At 39.7% G+C, this 18,739-nt stretch overlaps 1 protein-coding gene across 2 annotated transcripts in view; it reads right to left on the bottom strand.

Annotated features, from left to right (window-relative positions):
- Positions 1-418: 418 nt before the first annotated feature.
- Positions 419-18,739, bottom strand: part of vps8 (VPS8 subunit of CORVET complex) — a 40,969-nt gene continuing 22,648 nt past the window's right edge. For both annotated transcript variants that reach the window (XM_058056647.1, XM_058056648.1), the window contains 20 exons: positions 18,497-18,616; positions 16,398-16,469; positions 15,150-15,269; positions 14,172-14,228; positions 12,953-13,035; positions 11,946-12,030; positions 11,762-11,860; positions 10,208-10,297; positions 9,283-9,329; positions 9,063-9,207; positions 7,438-7,527; positions 7,182-7,349; positions 5,489-5,561; positions 5,167-5,249; positions 4,541-4,621; positions 3,089-3,258; positions 1,890-2,067; positions 1,774-1,818; positions 1,250-1,330; positions 419-846 (listed from right to left, as the gene is read on the bottom strand). In XM_058056647.1, coding sequence (XP_057912630.1) covers positions 721-846; positions 1,250-1,330; positions 1,774-1,818; positions 1,890-2,067; positions 3,089-3,258; positions 4,541-4,621; positions 5,167-5,249; positions 5,489-5,561; positions 7,182-7,349; positions 7,438-7,527; positions 9,063-9,207; positions 9,283-9,329; positions 10,208-10,297; positions 11,762-11,860; positions 11,946-12,030; positions 12,953-13,035; positions 14,172-14,228; positions 15,150-15,269; positions 16,398-16,469; positions 18,497-18,616 — 2,013 coding nt within the window. In that variant the 3' untranslated portion in view covers positions 419-720. The remainder of the gene's footprint in view (positions 847-1,249; positions 1,331-1,773; positions 1,819-1,889; positions 2,068-3,088; positions 3,259-4,540; positions 4,622-5,166; positions 5,250-5,488; positions 5,562-7,181; positions 7,350-7,437; positions 7,528-9,062; positions 9,208-9,282; positions 9,330-10,207; positions 10,298-11,761; positions 11,861-11,945; positions 12,031-12,952; positions 13,036-14,171; positions 14,229-15,149; positions 15,270-16,397; positions 16,470-18,496; positions 18,617-18,739) is intronic.

Genomic DNA, 18,739 nt, shown 5'->3' with positions numbered 1-18,739 from the left:
TATTTATTTGATCTTTTTGACACTTCATAATGACTTCTTCTTAGATTACTTGGTGTCTTTAAACGCAACTCCTCATTGCTTTTCTTTCTTTCATTCATTCATTCATTCCCGGGGGTGCTGGAGCTAAGGTGGCCGTGGCCACCATTGGTAACTCTTTCATGGCTGGGGACAATTTTGACAAACGCAGCTCTGTGGTGCGGAACATTACTTCAGCCTGACCGCTGTTTCCATTCGGACGCATTTCACTGCAGCACACAACATTCAGTTGGCGCGCAAAAGAGAGCTGCCATTTTGTGGAGGAGCTGCCAAAAGAAGCATGTCTTGCATGAAGTACGAGAGGTCGGTATATTTTATATATATATATATAAAAAATCATACACAGTCAAGGACTGTTGAACAAAGTGGGACTAGTCACTGCTTGTATGAAACATGCAACAACTAATATATATGTTGCTTTTTTAATAATAAAAAAAAAAACATTGAAAGTTTCTTGTGGCTGGGGACCCGAGAATACTTTTATATAATTGGCTTCTTTATTTTATATAATTGGCTTCTTTATTTTATAATGTAAGACTCATGTTTACATCAACAAATGTAACCGTTGAATGGCATGGAACTGGTTGTGTTTTTAAAATATATCATTTATGGATGATATCTTGGTGGTATTGAATCATCTGCCACAAAGAGACATGGTGTGCTGTGTTGTTGCTCATCTTGGTGTTATTCCTCCAACAGAGGTGGAGGTGATAGTTTAAGATTGAAAGGGTCTTGTTCCGGATGAACCTGAATGAGAATCCCTGCCTTCTCATTGGAACGAGGGTGAGAGAGCTCTGCCAGGACGGACAACTGGAGAAGAGAAAAGGCATCTATTAGTAGACATTTTAGATGTAGATCTTTAAAAGAATGACATTCACAATACTTCATCAATCATCAAGGCTATTTCCCAATCACATGGCATATATAGACAAACAACCATTCACACTCACATTCATACCTATGGACAATTTGGAGTGGCTAATTAATATAGCATGTTTTTGGAATGGGGGAGGAAAACCGGGGTAGCCGGAGAAAACTCCAAGAGAACATGCAAACTCCACACAGAGATGGCCGAGGGTGGGATTGAACTCAGGTCTCCTGTTGTGCTCTGTTGACCGTGGAAACCATGGAATGACCACTCCTCACAGCTAGCCTGGGACCAGCCTGATGCCCCCCCAGCAGAACCAGAGGAGATGGCTGATTATTGACTTACCCTTGATGGTCCTTTGTATAAACAACGTAGTTGATCCCATGATTGGTCTTGTTGAAAGTCTAATGTTGCCTCCTCCAGCGTCTGGAGTAAAAAGGTCAAAGGTGAAAAATTAGAATCTGGTTCTAAAAGAACTTTATAGGTGAGCCTCGTTATACGACATGTTGTGTTTGGTGGCAGAAGACCTGGTGGTCACCAGTCTGGATGCCACTATGTACTTCCCTTGTGGACAGGGCCTCAAGCCTGTGTCTCCCTGCTTTGCAACGCCCCTTCCAGAGATAAAAGTAAGATGTTTCTATTCATCAGTATGTGATGTGTCCTTTGTGTGTTGTGTTTACAGTGCGAGTGACTCAGGAGTTAGTTTAGCTTTCATGTAGATGTAAGTTCTGACTTATGTCGTACATGACGTAGATCGCTGTCATAGGAAAAGAAATGGTTTGTAACCCCCAGGACCTCCTGTAGTATGATTTTCATTAGGTTGAAGTTCTTTCTAGAGACATCTGCTGAAAGATTTGATACATATTTACCTTCTTTCGACGAGCTTCATCGTGTTGCATGAATGAAAGGCGGGTCTGAAAGCGAACAAAAGGAATCATCCAGGGAACGTTGTTATGCACAGAGCTACTGTACACTGTGTACCAACCTGTGCAAGAGATGTGCTGCGGCTTTTCTTGGCTGTGATATACTGTCCGCTTCTTCCACTGTGACTGGTGGAACACTTATAGCAACTCCATTGCTGCTGCTGCTGCTGCTGCTCTGAAGCACATCCCAGCCCACAGTCGTGCTGCTGCAGGCACTGGATGTGGTATGGATGACCACAACTGGCAAGAAAGACACAAACAGACATTGGTACTCATTTAGCAAAGACTTATTCTCAAAGCCGCAGGAGATGTTACTCCCCGACCAAGGAGTAGGCAGAGACCCAGCCCCCGCCCCCATGGAGTCAACCCCCGTTTCGCTCCTCTGTTAAAAACAAATTTAAATGACATGAATTAGCTTGGACCCCATCCACGACTAATAAAAAACTTTATTTATTCTCTACTTCAACTAATGCGGCCGGCACGGTGGTCTAGGGGTTAGCGCGCAGACCTCACAGCTAGGAGACCAGGGTTCAATTCCACCCTCGGGCATCTCTGTGTGGAGTTTGCATGTTCTCCCCGTGCATGCGTGGGTTTTCTCCGGGTACTCCGGTTTCCTCCCACATTCCAAAAACATGCTAGGTTAATTAGCCACTCCAAATTGTCCATAGGTGTGAATGGTTGTTTGTCTATATGTGCCCTGTGATTGGCTGGCGACCAGTCTAGGGTGTACCCTGCCTTACACCCGAAGACAGCTGGGATAGGCTCCAGCACCCCCCGCGACCCTCGTGAGGAAAAGCGGTAGAAAATGAATGAATGACTGACTTCACTGAATGACTTGATGCTGGAATGGCTTGAATGGCTTGAGAAATGTGGATGTAGTAGAAGGCTATTAATATTGAATTTTGGATCACCCACAAAATGTCATCAGGTCTTCCATATCCCATTTTCAACAAATGCTGAAAAAAATCCATTTAGGATCCATTTTGAACACAGACACGCCGGCAAAAATCTAACTTCTACGCTGCGCTTGTCTGCAGTAGTAATACAAATATTATAGGGGTGTTATTCATTTCTAGAGGTCTCTAATCATGTTAAAAAAGCATATTTAGGAGGTGGTAAACAAGTTTTCTATGCTCTAGTTATTTATAGATACGGAATCCTGCTTTGCTTTGTAGAACTTCACTTACCAGTTGGGTCTGAAACCAAGGAAGCAACATAAATAAGGTGTGAGATAGTACATGGAAATGTTCCACGGCCTTACCTGAATATGATGATCTCCTCTGTTGGGTTGTGCCATCTCTTGTACTGCTGCATGCAGATGTGACAGTAGTCCTGTCTCGGGTGGAGTCCCTTGGTCACGGCCGTGCGCAGATGAGCCAGCGACCAGTGGAGGTCATGGTTGAGCAGACGAGTGGTTGTTTCAAACAATGTCTGCAATACAAATACATTTATGACTGTACAGGATTTGGATTCATGTTCTTTACTTTAGATTCGTGCAGTACAGATCTAGGATTTCAATGTTGTATTTTATAAGAAAGTACGACACACACGGCTAATCTTAATTGAAGGTTTTGATGGGGGGGGGGGGGGATGAGGATAGGACATGCAGGTTCAATTAGCAGTCCATTACTGTAGCTCAGGGGTGCTCACACTTTTTCAGCATGCGAGCTACTTTTAAAATGACCGAGTCAAAATGATCTACCCACTACAAAAATGCAAAACATCTATTTATTTTCAAATGTATTGAGGATTATTTGTACGTACAATGTATGTTGATGTACCTTACATAACCAAATGAGCCAATATTGCAAAACACACATAATTAACTATTAACATTTTTTGTAATTACCTGAGTTTACTTTGATGACTTGCACTGAATTGAATCAGCCAGGGATGCATAGTCCGGACAGTAGCTGCTGATAGCCAGGTTAGCCAGGCAAACGCACTTCGAAAAAGACATTGTGAAAAAAAAAAGTCCACCTCCCATTCCGTATGGAAGTGATATGTTTTTGCCTTTTTACTTGGTCCAGCTCCTTCACTCATTTTAGTGACCATAAACTTTATGGAGGGCTTAAAATCTGACGCAATTCGCCGACTAGCTTAGCACTTTGCATCGTTGTTTACGCATGAGCGGTGACCTAAAGGTCAAAATTCAGTTGTCATCTGATTGGTTGTCCTGTATGTCAATCAAGTAACGGGGATGGATGATAGGCTGACATTGTAAGTTCTGCTGCACTTAGAGACGTTGTTTGATTTGATTGGTCACCCGAAGGGCAACATTCAGTTGTCATCTGAATGGCTGCCCTGTATATCAATCAAGTGACGGCATTGATGCTAGGATGATATTTTTTTAATGTCACGCCGCGATCGACCAGTACCACCTCCGCGATCGACCGGTAGATCGCGATCGACTTAATGAGCACCCCTGCTGTAGCTAATCCCCATCTTAGAGTGATTTTTACTTATTATTAAACACCAAAATCGTCGCACAAGATTTAGAACTGCTGTAACTAGCTCGCACTCGGGCGCCATCTTAAACATAAGACCTCCGCATCAAATCCAGTCTATATGATACGTACAATATGCTTGTTTTTGATATTGTACTTAAAAGAAATATCAATATATCATCACCCAGCCCTAATATGTAGTATTGTACACTGGTCACTAGGTGTCAGTAATGTTACTGTAATGCTGCACACAATGTGGAATGTACCTGTTCATAGTTGAAAGTGTCCAGCATCCCGAGAAGAAGACCGTGGATCTCTGCAACTTGTCCCTCTCCATAAAGGGGGTCCTGTAGGACACAGAGTGGGGGTCAACGCTAGCCATATTCAAGTGGGAATCTTTCATGGGAACAAAAAGGGAATTTAAAGCAAGAAACTTTCAATTGGTAAGATTTCAGCTTTGGGGGCAAGCAGCTTCAGGCCTGCTGGGATAATATTGATCACATGGGACCTGTTATGATTTATTTATTATGACCTGTAAATGTTGCTACATGGTTGTATTGTTGTGTTAAACTATGCCAATGTGTTTGGGCATTTGGAAGTTTTGTATGGCTCCGCACGTTGTTAATGTTAATGTTAAATACTCTTCAGAAATAAAACTTGATTTCTTTAGATTATACATATTATCATTATTATTATTATTTAATTCACAGGGAAAAAAGAAAAAAAGTGTTGCAGACAGTATTGACCAGCAAAATCTGTTATTGTGACAGGCCTTAAATTGAATTGAAAACATTTGCAAAGAAAATGTACTCATCAATTAGACACATTTCAGTAGCTATAGCATTTGATCTTGTGAATGTATCAAGTTGGAAAGCAAGACGCAGATACACACCTGCAGTACCAGCTGGATGATGGCAGGCAGGGAAATAAAGCTACTCATGCTGTTGAAAACTCTCATTGTCAGCTCTCTGAACACTGGAAAAAAATGCATAAACACATTGCTTTCATCACTACTAAAACATGGACTCACACTTGGAGAGAGGTGAAAATACTACAATTGTTCTTAAACCAGAGGCATCCAATGGAGTAAAATGTGTTGGACAAGCAGGCCTTTTTGTTATTTACACGGCAATACCCTGCAATTGAAGCCACCCCGTGTGTATGATTTAGCCCGTGATGATAACAGCTTTGAGTGAAGCTGTGTGCTGGATTACCTTCAGACATGTGTTTCGCTTTCATTTGCCTTTGAGGCGCCATCAATGTATCCAATAATGAAAACCAGAGCTCCTGAAAAAAAAAAGCAGATTCAATAAAGTAGTTTCTGGTGTTGTGGTTCAACACTAAAGTCAGGGAAGGTGTGTGTGATGTGTTGATTTTGGAGCCGTAGACCAGCCACAGGGGTTCTTTGTCATGCCCAGGCAAACCTACGCACTTTATACATCTCTGTGTGTGTCTTTCCTACGTTTTACTGGTATCGGGTTTGGGCAAAATGTCCATTTTATTCGTAGGTTGCAGTTGCGGACTCCTTCTGTGCGACATCCGTGCACCCCACATACAGTACATCATTAATGCAGCCAACACACATTCAGATATTGCATTTCAAGTTTAATGAAGTCGGTGGTGTGTTGCCTGTTACGGTGAGAGTGCATCAACTGCAGGAAAACTGTGGTATGTGTATAAAGCTGCTTGTTAAAAAAGCGAGTAAAAGATCATCTACCTGCTGGCAAGTCTTATAAGGAAAAGAACCCTCAAGATATTACATGTAGTAGTTATAGTTATTGACACACGCACAGCCAAACTTTAAATTATTGTTACAAATTACTGTTTAGGCTGTACATTGTTGTTCATATTTGTATGTAATCTATTTATTCTCCAGATTATTAATTTAATTTTTAATTTAATTTTTAATTTAATTTTTAATTTAATTTTTAATTAAAATTAAAATTTTAATAATAATAAATTTAAATAATAAATAATAAATAATAAATAATAAATAATAAATAATAAATAATAAATAATAAATAATAAATAATACATAATACATAAATAAAAAATAAAATTAAAATTAAAATTAAATTTTAATTTTTAATTTATTATTATTATTTATTATTACATGGTAGCCAGGCAACGACATTTCGTTGGCAATTTCACTGCTGTGTTATTGTGCAATGACAATAAAGAATGTCTATGTCTGTTTAATTTTAATAATAATAAATTTAAATAATAAATTAAAATTTAAAATAAAAAATAAAAAATAAAATTTAAATTTTTAATTTTTAATTTTTAATTTTTAATTTTTATTAAAAATAAAAAATAAAAAATAAAAAATAAAAAATAAAAAATAAAAAATAAAAAATAAAAAATAAAAAATTAAATTTTTAATTTTTAATTTTTAATGTAATAATAAATAATAATAATAAATAATAAATTACAATTAAAAATTTTAATTTATTATTTATTATTATTATTTATTATTACATGGTAGCCAGGCAACGACATTTCGTTGGCAATTTCACTGCTGTGTTATTGTGCAATGACAATAAAGAATGTCTATGTCTATGTCTAGAAAGAAAAGAAATATCGTCAATTTGCCAATTAACCTAGCATGTTTTTGGAATGTGGGAGGAAACGGCACAGCTATGTTCCCAATGAGAAAAAAAACGGTACGTCCGGTTGTGAGGTCGACCTAAATGCAGAAGAGACGGCGTGCTGAGTACGCAGCATCATAAACCAAGCTAACGCCCCCGGTCTGATATCTGATATCATCCAGGTGTATGCAAATACAAATGCAACAATGATATTCTGGGTCATGTAAACATCCGTAGTGGTCTAATCATCAGATATCAAATCCGCGTGTTGGAATCGGTGACCAATGGAAATGCTGTTAAAGATGTGAAGAAATACGACCTTTATTTGTGGCTGCTGGAGTTTCTGAGAGCTGCGATGACCCAAAGCGATGAGGTCATTCAACAAACGCTCGACTTCGCCCAATACGGTCAACTCATCGCCTTCCTCATCTTCACTCCGTCGTCTGTTCGTGTCAGCAGTCAGCATAGAAAGTTTGACTTTTAATGCCTAAGGATAATGACATAGAAGCCATAAAGAGAGTCAGTCGATGCGGGAGTTTGAGTGACAGACGACAAGGACATTCATTTTTTCTTACCTCCAACAAAACTGTAAAAGCTCCATAAAAGTCTCCCTTCTTCTCCAGTAGGTAGCCTGTAGCCTCACTGTGGTGGTACTTCTCCGTCATCTGAGCAGACACACAGAGGTCCAAACGATGGCCGTTAGAAAAGCAAAATTACTTAAAGAGGCGCAATTATGCTCATTTTCAGCCTTATTATGGAGCGTGGACTATATTATATCACCCACTATATTTACAGGGACAAAACTGATTTGTATATCTATAAGTCGCATACGTCCACATCATAAAATGTCGAATTGTGCCATGCAGGAGTCCGTGAGGACCAGCTGGCTCTTCCTTTGGCAGGAGGCAATCACAAGCTGTAAATGTATTCACGACAAGCAATTGGAAATTATAGGAGATCATTACTCAATATGCTAACATTCTGACTCATACTCACAAACAACACTAAACTCGTTACACAGCAACTTAACACTCAAAAGGTAAACCTAACAAAGACACAAGTACTAATGTGAGTTAAAAAAATTTTTTTGTTCAATTCTCCGCTTGGGGGCGGCACGGTGGTCTAGGGGTTAGCGCGCAGACCTCACAGCTCGGAGACCAGGGTTCAATCCCACCCTCGGGCATCTCTGTGTGGAGTTTGCATGTTCTCCCCGTGCATGCGTGGGTTTTCTCCGGGTACTCCGGTTTCCTCCCACATTCCAAAAACATGCTAGGTTAATTAGCGACTCCAAATTGTCCATAGGTATGAATGTGAGTGTGAATGGTTGTTTGTCTATATGTGCCCTGTGATTGGCTGGCGACCAGTCCAGGGTGTACCTCGCCTTACGCCCGAAGACAGCTGGGATAGGCTCCAGCACCCCCGCGACCCTCGTGAGGAAAAAGCGGTAGAAAATGAATGAATGAATTACTCAATATGCTAACATGATAACTGACTCACACTCACAAACAACACTAAACTCGTTACACAGCAACTTAACACTCAAAAGGTAAACCTAACAAAGACACAAGTACTAATGTGAGTTTAAAAACATTTTTTTTTCTCATTTTGTTTTTTTTTTATTCTCCGCTTGGACACCTCTGTGTGGAGTTTCTATGTTCTCCCTGTGTGTGCATAAGTTTTTCCGGGTACCAAGGTTTCCTCCCACATTCCGAAAACATGCATGCTAGGTTAATTGGCGAGTCTAAATTGTTCCGTAATGCAGTGGAGCTCAGATCCCACAGGGAGGCTGACATCATTGCAGAGCCCCGGCTGGCGTATTTAGTAAAATAGTATTTATTTTCCCCATTTGAAACTCCAAGTCCTGGTACTTGTACTTTGTATATTTCTTAGATACACCTTTTGAGGGTTAAGTTACTGTGTGATGAATGTGATCAGTGTTCTTTATAAGATGACAGCATGAGTGAAACATGTTAAGCTAATGATTATAGCTAATGATGGCTCCTGCCAAACAAAGAGACACCGTTTCCTCATTAACTTGCGAGCGGTATTTAAACAATTAGCAGTATTTCTGAAGTAAAGGAGATGTTGCAAGATTAGAACTTAGCCGCACCGGTGTATATGCCGCAGGGTTATAAGTTTAAGAAAAAAGTAGCGGCCTATACACCAGAAATTCCAGTACCCTGGTTGTTTATTTTCATACTTGTATGGCGTCCTCCAGCCTGTAATGTCGTGACGTCTGAAGGAAGTGCAGGAGCTGCTGTGGGGCAAAACGGCACTGTAGGTCCAACAGAAGCTTGTGGAGCTCGTATTCCAGAGGAAGGGTGCTCCCCGGATTATGATTCTCCCTGCGAAACAGCACAGGTGAAGGTTGAAATGCAAGAAACATAAAAAACTGAATAGAAGACGAAAGCAGGCAATACCAAGACTCCAGGAAGCAGGTCACAAATATGAAAAGCACCTCGCCATCCTGTAAAAAAAAAAAAAAAGAAAATATATTATGGCTACATTCAGATGCATAGAAATTAGCCAATTCATTCGATTATCCGTGTTCAAATAACTTAAATAGATAAGAACAAAAAAAAAAAAATACAATGGTATGGAAAAATTTGGCCACCTCTGATGCTAACATTAACATGCTAACACCTAGTATGATGTACCATCAACAAGTGCTTTGGCCATTTTTAGTAGTTAAATGCACTAACGGCAAAAAAAAGTTCCTATGTTGCAATGTTCATTCATTCATTCATTTTCTATCGCTTTTTCCTCACCAGGGTCGCGGGGGTGCTGGAGCCTATCCCAGCTGTCTTCGGGCGAGAGGCGGGGTACACCCTGGACTGGTGGCCAGCCAATCACAGGGCACATATAGACAAACAACCATTCACACTCACATTCATACCTATGGACAATTTGGAGTGGCTAATTAACCTAGCATGTTTTTGGAATGTGGGAGGAAACCGGAGTACCCGGAGAAAACCCACGCATGCACGGGGAGAACATGCAAACTCGAGGGTGGGAATTGAACCCTGGTCTCCTAGCTGTGAGGTCTACGCACTAACCACCAGACCGCCGTGCCGCTGTTGCAATGTTAAAGAATCCTATTCCAAAATTCCTGGATTCAGTTCTTCTACGTCACATTTCTGACCATTTTTGAAAATTTCATCCAAATGCATTGAGAACTTTTTCATTTATTTTGAACACAAACCTCCATGCTGTGCTTGGCGGATGTAACTAGCATCATCAAGCTAATCTGATATCATCATTGGCATTGGCAAAGTTTTATTGAAGTTAAGTCTTCTGGCCTAACAGAAATAAATTTAAATAAATACATTCAAATTCAACCCTTACAGGAAGTTCAGAGATGATTTGCTTCACTTCTTCAGCAAAGTGACACACAACCAGGTCAGCTGACTTGCTTGCATCGAGCGTCACCAATTCCTGTGAAGATACAACATCAGGTTCATGACGCAGGGGAAATCAAACTGGGTACATGTTTGCACTGAAAGACAAATGGGACAGTGACGATACAAGTCGGGGGGTGCCTATTACTCTGATCGCAAGCTATCAGTCAATCATGACGTTAGTTTGAGTCGACCGGTTAAACCAGGGGTCTCAAACACTCGGCCCGCAGGACACTAGTTTGAGGCCCCCGTCTTGATATGAAAGTTTAATGTTAGTGCGGCCCGCGCAAGTTTGATATGGATGCTGTATGGTATCATGTACCCAGAAAAAATTATTACGTTTGATTAAACATTAATTAACAGAAATGTTTTGCACGTGGTTGAATATTTATTCCTTTTAAAGTTGATAATGCCGTTTAAATGTGTGTTTAAGAAAGCTGAATCCTACTGTGTTCAGTGTTTACATTTCAATACATATTTGTTTCAACTTGAGACCTGCAATATTTGTTATCATGGTCATTTTTTCATGTAAATTGAGGGATCAAAAGCAGTATCGGCCACAAATAGCGGCACAAGTAAAATCGGGCATCGGCTAAGGGTGATGGAAAAAAATCGGTATCGGCATCGGCATCGGCCCCCAAAAAACATATCAGTCGATCCCTAATGTCTATACCAGGGGTGGGCAAACTACGGCCCAGGGGCCACATCCGGCCCGCCAAGTGTTTGAATACGGCCCGCCATTCTTTCCAAAGTATTTCATTTAAACTCAACATACAACCTGGCATCATGGCCTGAGCCAACCTTTTGATGGTTTTATCAATTTCGTTTTTTGACATGGTCTGTTGTTTACAAAGTGCTCCTGAAAAAATGGACACAAGCACATAATAATAATAATAATAATTATTATTATTATTATAACACTATGATTATTATAGTTATTATATTATTGCTAATTATTATATTAATTATATATAATAATATTGATATATTTGCATATTTTACATAATAATAATATAATAATTATTATTTAAATTTTATTTTAATTATTATAATATTTTATTATTTTTACAATATTTAAATATAAATATAAAATAATAAATAATAATAGCAGATTGCATGACAATTTTACAGATACAATAATACCAGGTGGACTGTTACGTGTAAAATATATAGTCTGCCCCCCGTAAATTTTGTTATATCAATGCGGCCCGCGAGTCAAAAAGTTTGCCCACCCCTGGGCTATACAGTCCAAGAACACAATAATCTGTGTGCCATGAAAGATCAGTCCAAATCAATAAAAATGGCCTGTAGTGAGAAGGACAGCTTTTTAAAAATGGCTCGGATTGAATGAGTTAAGCATCAAATTGAATGGACTCGTACTCCTTGGACACTGCATGGAATGTTTTTGAATCGTTTTCGAACCTTTGTGTAGATTCTCATCGATTTTTCCATCCCTAGTTGACAGCATAGTAAACACGAAATGATGGATGCACGAGCTGACCTGTATATATTGCAATGTTTTCTTCTTAACCAGCTGTTTCTCCTCACACTTAGGCCTTGCCGTGGACATCAGTTGGTGGATGTAAGCAAAGATCTCACCCTGCAAATACACACACACACACACACGTTTACCATGACTTGCATGCTCATTGGTTAGAGTTTAGAGTTTATTGTGAGCATGTTACCTTCCTCTGGGGGTCTTTCATGTAGCAGTCAATGGTCTTGTCATACATATGTTTCTTTTCATATAGAAATTCCAGAATTTGGTAGCTGGATTGAAAGAGACAGACATCTGCTCGTAGTACGCTCTTGAGCTGTTTTTTTTTCAGTGAAAAGTTTGAGTTGGTTTATCCCGGCAGGAGACATTTTAGTGTAGCAAATGTGTGGAAGATATCACAAAGCTCGGCGCTTGAACACGGACGCAACTGCTCTCGATCCTATTCTCCGGTTCAGTGGCGTGGGGGGTTCTAGCTCATGGGTGGGCAAACTTTTTTGACTTGTGGGCCGCATTGATTTAACAACATTGACGGGGGGGGCAGACTATATAATATTTTACACGTAACGGTCAATTTTTACACGTATATTTTACACACGTTTTACATGTAAAAGTGTCATGCAATCTGCTATATGTGCACTTTGAGATGATTTATTTGATGTAAAGTGTGTTATAAATTAAATGTATTATAATAAAAATAATAATAATAATTATTATTCAATATTTTTTATTTAGTATTATTATTAATAATAATTACTTTTATTAATAATTATTATTTATATAAAAAATATAAAATATATATAAAATAATATATAAAATATATAAATTTATTTATTTAATATTATTATTAATTATTAATAATGTCAATAATTAATAATGTCAATAATTAATAATATTATATTAATTATATTATTAAGGCTCAAGCCTTGATGTCAGGTTGTATGTTGAGTTTAAATGAAATACAGGTGGGCCGTATTCAAGCACTTGGCGGGCCGGATGTGGCCCCCGGGCCGTAGTTTGCCCACCCCTGTTCTAGCTGGTTCCAGCTTAGATATGTGAGGCAAAGTTCCTAACCTGTATCTGTACAAGGTTCCAGCAGTAGTGCTTCTACTGTTTTCATACTAACCATCGCCAACATACGACATTTCAAGCAGTTCATTCGATGTACCAACGTTTTCATCTTTGTCCGCCACTCACAATTTAGCTCCGTCCGCCAAAGTCAGCAGCTTCCCTTCATCAAACTGGACCACACCTCCGACCTGGAGTAGCTGCAGCAGCACCTGGAAGCCATGAACAGGAAAGCTCAGGCTTTACTGACATCATGTCACTGGCCTGGTAATCTGGTAATCACTGTTTTTTCCCAATATTTCCATGGGGATTACATTCCAGGACTACCATTCATAAATTTTCTACCGCTTATCCTCACAAGGGTTCCGAGGGGTGCTGGAGCCTATCCCAGCTGTCTTGAGGCAAGAGGCGGGGTACACCCTGGACTGGTCGCCAGCCAATCACAGGGCACATATAGACAAACAACCATTCACACTCACATTCATACCTATGGACAATTTGGAGTGGCTAATTAACCTAGCATGTTTTTGGAATGTGGGAGGAAACCGGAGTACCCGGAGAAAACCCACACAGAACTCCACACACAGATGGCCGAGGTGTGGAATTGAACTCAGGTCTCCTAGCTGTGAGGCCTGCATGCTAACCACTCGTCCGCCATGCAGCCTCCAGGACTACCAGTGAATGGCAAAAAATGTCTATTTTTGACACATGGTTAGCTCCTCCCCCTCCAAACTCTCCCGGTGGCCTGACCTTGACATTCTCCTCTCATTTCAGATCAACATTTGCAATAAAATTGATTGTTTTAATGAGCAGATTAGATTCAGCATCAATACGCTCCTCTTACTTATTAAACATATTTAAAATATCAAATCTATTTAGGGGGCGGCACGGTGGTCTAGGGGTCAGCGCACAGACCTCACAGCTAGGAGACCAGGGTTCAATTCCACCCTCGGGCATCTCTGTGTGGAGTTTGCATGTTCTCCCCGTGCATGCGTGGGTTTTCTCCGGGTACTCCGGTTTCCTCCCACATTCCAAAAACATGCTAGGTTAATTAGCCACTCCAAATTGTCCATAGGTATGAATGTGAGTGTGAATGGTTGTTTGTCTATATGTGCCCTGTGATTGGCTGGCGACCAGTCTAGGGTGTACCCCGCCTTACGCCCGAAGACAGCTGGGATAGGCTCCAGCACCCCCCGCGACCCTCGTGAGGAAAAGCGGTAGAAAATGAATGAATGAAATCTATTTAGAAATGATTACCCAACATGATGTATGAGATGCATTTTCTGTCAAAAAATGAAAAATACATGATTTTTTTTTGGGGGGGGGGTTTAATAAATCCACCACCAACCTGCTGCCTTTCAGTATGTCGAGAGTCATCATCTGATTTGCAGAGGAATTCCAGGACCTGAAGGGAATAAAATAAATGATAACTTGAAATTCAACCTACGGATGCTTCCACCAAAGCAGCAAATATGTGTTACGTTTTACAAAGGTCATCATACAGTACAGTACAGTACAGTACAGTACAGTACAGTACAGTACAGTACAGTACAGTACAGTACAGTACAGTACAGTACAGACAGACAGACAGACAGACAGACAGACTCCCTTTATTGTCATTGCACAAAAACACAGTAGTGAAATTGCCAACTAAATGTTGTTGCCTGGCTCCCATATAATAACAGACACAAAAGAAGATAAGTAATAATTCATTCATTCATTTTCTACCACTTTTTCCTCACGAGGGTCGCGGGGGGTGCTGGAGCCTATCCCAGCTGTCTTCGGGCGAGAGGCGGGGTACACCCTGAACTGGTCGCCAGCCAATCACAGGGCACATATAGACAAACAACCATTCACACTCACATTCATACCTATGGACAATTTGGAGTCGCTAATTAACCTAGCATGTTTTTGGAATGTGGGAGGAAACCGGAGTACCCGGAGAAAACCCACGCATGCACGGGGAGAACATGCAAACTCCACACAGAGATGGCCGAGGGTGGGAATTGAACCCTGGTCTCCTAGCTGTGAGGTCTGCGCACTAACCACCAGACCGCCGTGCCGCCGATAAGTAATAATAAATAATAATAATAATAATAATAATGTGGAGAATAAATAGATAGAATAGAAACCAAATATGAACAACATAATGTAAAGTGCAGCGTGAACAGTAAATTGCCCAAAAAATTTAAATAATTTAAATAAATAATAATAATGTAAGTAAAGGTAGAGGGGCTTATTTGGCATTCAGCAGTTTACAGTTGGTAAAATTATAAAAATCAACCATGTGGGAAAATGGACACATAATAGTATTGTGCGTGCTTACCTGGTCAAATAACTTCCTGTTTACAAAAAGCGTGTTGTCTGGTTTAGATAGCTGGCGAGCCAGAAAGGTGAAGAGCCCGCCCACTTGGGAGGGCGTAAAGTCTGGGTTATCCACCATCACCTAGGCAACAAGAAAGAATATTCACACAGTTGAAAATATTGTACACAGTTGAGTAGTTTTCTAAGAAAACTAAAACCCATTAGTTTGATGTTTTTTGTGTGTTTATGTTGGTATAGTCCAGGGGTGGGCAAACTACGGCCCGGGGGCCACATCCGGCCCGCCAAGTGTTTGAATACGGCCCGCCTGTTCTTTCCAAAGTATTTCATTTAAACTCAGCATACAACCTGGCATCATGGCCTGAGCCAACCTTTTGATGGTTGAAGTAGCTGGTTTATCAATTTCGTTATTTGATGTGGTCTGTTGTTTACAAAATGCTCCTAAAAAAAGGGACACAAGCACATAATAATAATAATAAATATAAAAAAATATATATTTTCCAATAATATTAAATAAATAATAATTATATTAATAATACAATCAATAAAATATTATTAATTATTACCATTAATAATATTAATTAATAATAATATAAAATTAAAAATAATTCTTAATATTAATGATATTAATTAATAATAGTACTAAATAAAAATAATTATTGAATAACAATAATAATCATTATTATTATACATTTAATTTCTAACACACTTTATATCAAATAAATAACTTCAAAGTGCACATATAGCAGATTGCATGACACAAATATACGTGTAAAAATTGACCGTTACGTGTAAAATATTATAGTCCCCCCCCCGTCAATGTTGTTAAATCAATGCGGCCCACAAGTCAAAAAGTTTGCCCACCCCTGGTATAGTCGCTTAGATATTTCACCAAATGTCACGAAAGCTAAACTTTTGTAGTTGGGAACTGATATTTTCCTGCAACTTACCTACATTCTACTGTTGATTACTAAAGAACACAAACAGGTAGAAACCTGATAAAAGATGCGAGTCGAATCCGTTTTTATATCGCCATAGAAGGCTTAATGCGTAAATCTCATTATCTGAAACTTTGCCATTGTTGAACACGAGAATACAACACAAAAGTGGCAAAAACCACCCTTTTTTTAGCCCGGCAAATCATGAATTGTGGTCTATCAGTGCTTTGAATATCAATGAGTGTGATAAAGATGCTCTACCGAACATTGGGGTGATGCACACCCGCCCTGAGGCATTGTCATGCTCCTTTTACCTGAAGTAAAATGTCCACGATCCTCTGCTGGTACTCGATGGCTTGTTTGTCATTTTTAAAGTCCTCGAATGTCTGCAAGGAATAAAAAAAATACCCCAATAACTCGTATATACAATATCACACAGTTCTATTACGTATGTGCCATCTCCTCTTGCAGCAAGAACTCTGGTACATCAACCAGATGAGAGGGATGTGGTTTGTTTGGGCCCCCGTACTCTTGTTTCACACAGGCGGCCACAATGTCTGGCTACTTTCCATGTGAAGGAGAAGCAGCTCTCTGAGCCCCTCCTGGATGACCAAGCTCGTCACCCTAAGGAGGAAACTCATTTCAGCCACTTTTGTCCGCCATCTCCTTCTTCCGTCTCGTCCCAAAGCTCATGACCATAAAGCTCATGACCATAGGTGGGCGTGGGAACATAGATGGACCAGTAAATTGACAGCTTTGCCTTCCGACTCAGCTAAATGTGGAAACTGAAGGAGAAACTGAGACAAGACAAATTATCAGCGGTAAAGAAGAAAGTTTCTTGAAGCAGGTTGGATCTGAGGCTCTGTTGGACCTGCTGTCCGTGACTGTTTTGTCCCTCCTCGTTTGTCGGCAAAAGCTAAGTCTGGTCTCCTTCCTTTGACTCTCCTGGCTTCCTCCATTTTCCTTTCTCCTCACATTCCCCTTACCTTCTGGTTTCCTCAGCTCCTGGAACATTACAGCTCCCAACCCATACACCTACACTAATCATTGCCCCTTCTTTCATATCGAAGTGGACTGAACTGATTGTGAAAGGACTTGGGAACTATTTAACCCCCTGCAAACACTACACACACACATACACACACACACTCCCACGCCTCACAGAGAGAACAGACTATCTGGGTTCCTAATTTATCGAATTTAATTAATGGACATTTAATTTATTTTTTGTGAATCCGCTTTTGAGTTTGCAGTAGATTATTTTGTGAATATGAATTTTTTCATGAGAATTTGAGGGATTTTTTTTGTGAATGCATTGAATATAAATGATAATATGAAGAATTTGATTTTTTTTTTTTTAAGGAATTAAATGCCAATGATGATTTGAATAATTTGAATGTTCTTTTTCTGGATTTGAATATAAATTATATTGACTGAGTATCTTATGTATTTTTTTTATTCACTTCTGTAGCACAGGTTAGGCTAGCCCAGGGGTCAGCAACCCGCGGCTCCAGAGCCGCATGTGGCTCTCCAGCCTCTTTGTTGCGGCTCCCTTTGCAATGCTTGAATATTTTTTAGCACCCGTGTGGTGAAAATGCACGTCTTTGTAATGAGTTTACAAAAATCCAACTTTGTGTGAGACCATGAATGCATCCTGACTGAGTTCTGACTGGTGACTGAATGAGCAGACAGGATGCTATCCAGTTCTCTCTGACAGGTTAACATGAAGGGAAATGAGTAATACTTTGAGTTATTTGAGTTATTAATTATTATTAATGAGTTATTTGACGATTCTAAAAAATAAATTAGAGCTCATTTAAAAACAAAGTTTATCTCCAGTACTAGCAAGAGTACTCCAACTCGTCTTTTTTTTTCCCTCCAATGTTGTTTTAAACATACAACGTTTTGCGGCTCCAGGCTATTTTTCTTTAGTGGGCAAGTGGGTGAAATGGCTCTTTTCATAGTAAAGGTTGCCGACCCCTGGGCTAGCCGGATGAAGAAATCCAAAGGTTATCTTGTTAATTGACAGGTCAGTTTATCTTTTCCCTGTCTGGCGCCCAACCATTGTTCCTATTTTTAATCGTTTTGATACCTTTGGTAAAAGCCTACGCTACAATACACCCAGCAGAGAGTCGACGGTCCTCACAACAAACAATAAAAGAAAGATAAAAGCCATCACAGCGAGCTGAGGGAAGCAGCGAGACACACTGGCTTATATGATGACATAACATTCATGGAAAAAATTGTCTAAAAATGCAGACAAAATCGATTACCGATGATGACTTGTAGCACAATTATCGACCAACAAGTTTTTGAGGTGGCTCCAAATAGCTCACACCTTTACTGTAAACCCTCATGGAAAAAAAAGACATATCATTAAATGATCAGATATAACGATAGATTACAAACTCACCATGGCAAGAACATTTAGGAATTCCCGAGTGTCAAAATGGAGGAGTGTGTGAATAAAAGGGTAGGGCTCCTCGTGTGATGATGCCTCTGCAGTATGGAGAAGAATCAGGAACTCAAATACCTGACAAAACACACACATAAGGTATTTGGAGAGCAGGCCGGCAATGACTATGTACACAATTATGCTGACAACAAAAATTAAGCTAACACAAACATGAGATATGTGCAAAAACAAGCACCCAAC

The sequence above is a fragment of the Doryrhamphus excisus genome, chromosome 19, assembly GCF_030265055.1.
Source record: "Doryrhamphus excisus isolate RoL2022-K1 chromosome 19, RoL_Dexc_1.0, whole genome shotgun sequence".
In the NCBI taxonomy this organism is placed as follows: Eukaryota; Metazoa; Chordata; class Actinopteri; order Syngnathiformes; family Syngnathidae; genus Doryrhamphus; species Doryrhamphus excisus.
Note: the sequence above shows the minus strand (reverse complement) of the source record. Positions and strands in the feature narration are given on the sequence as shown.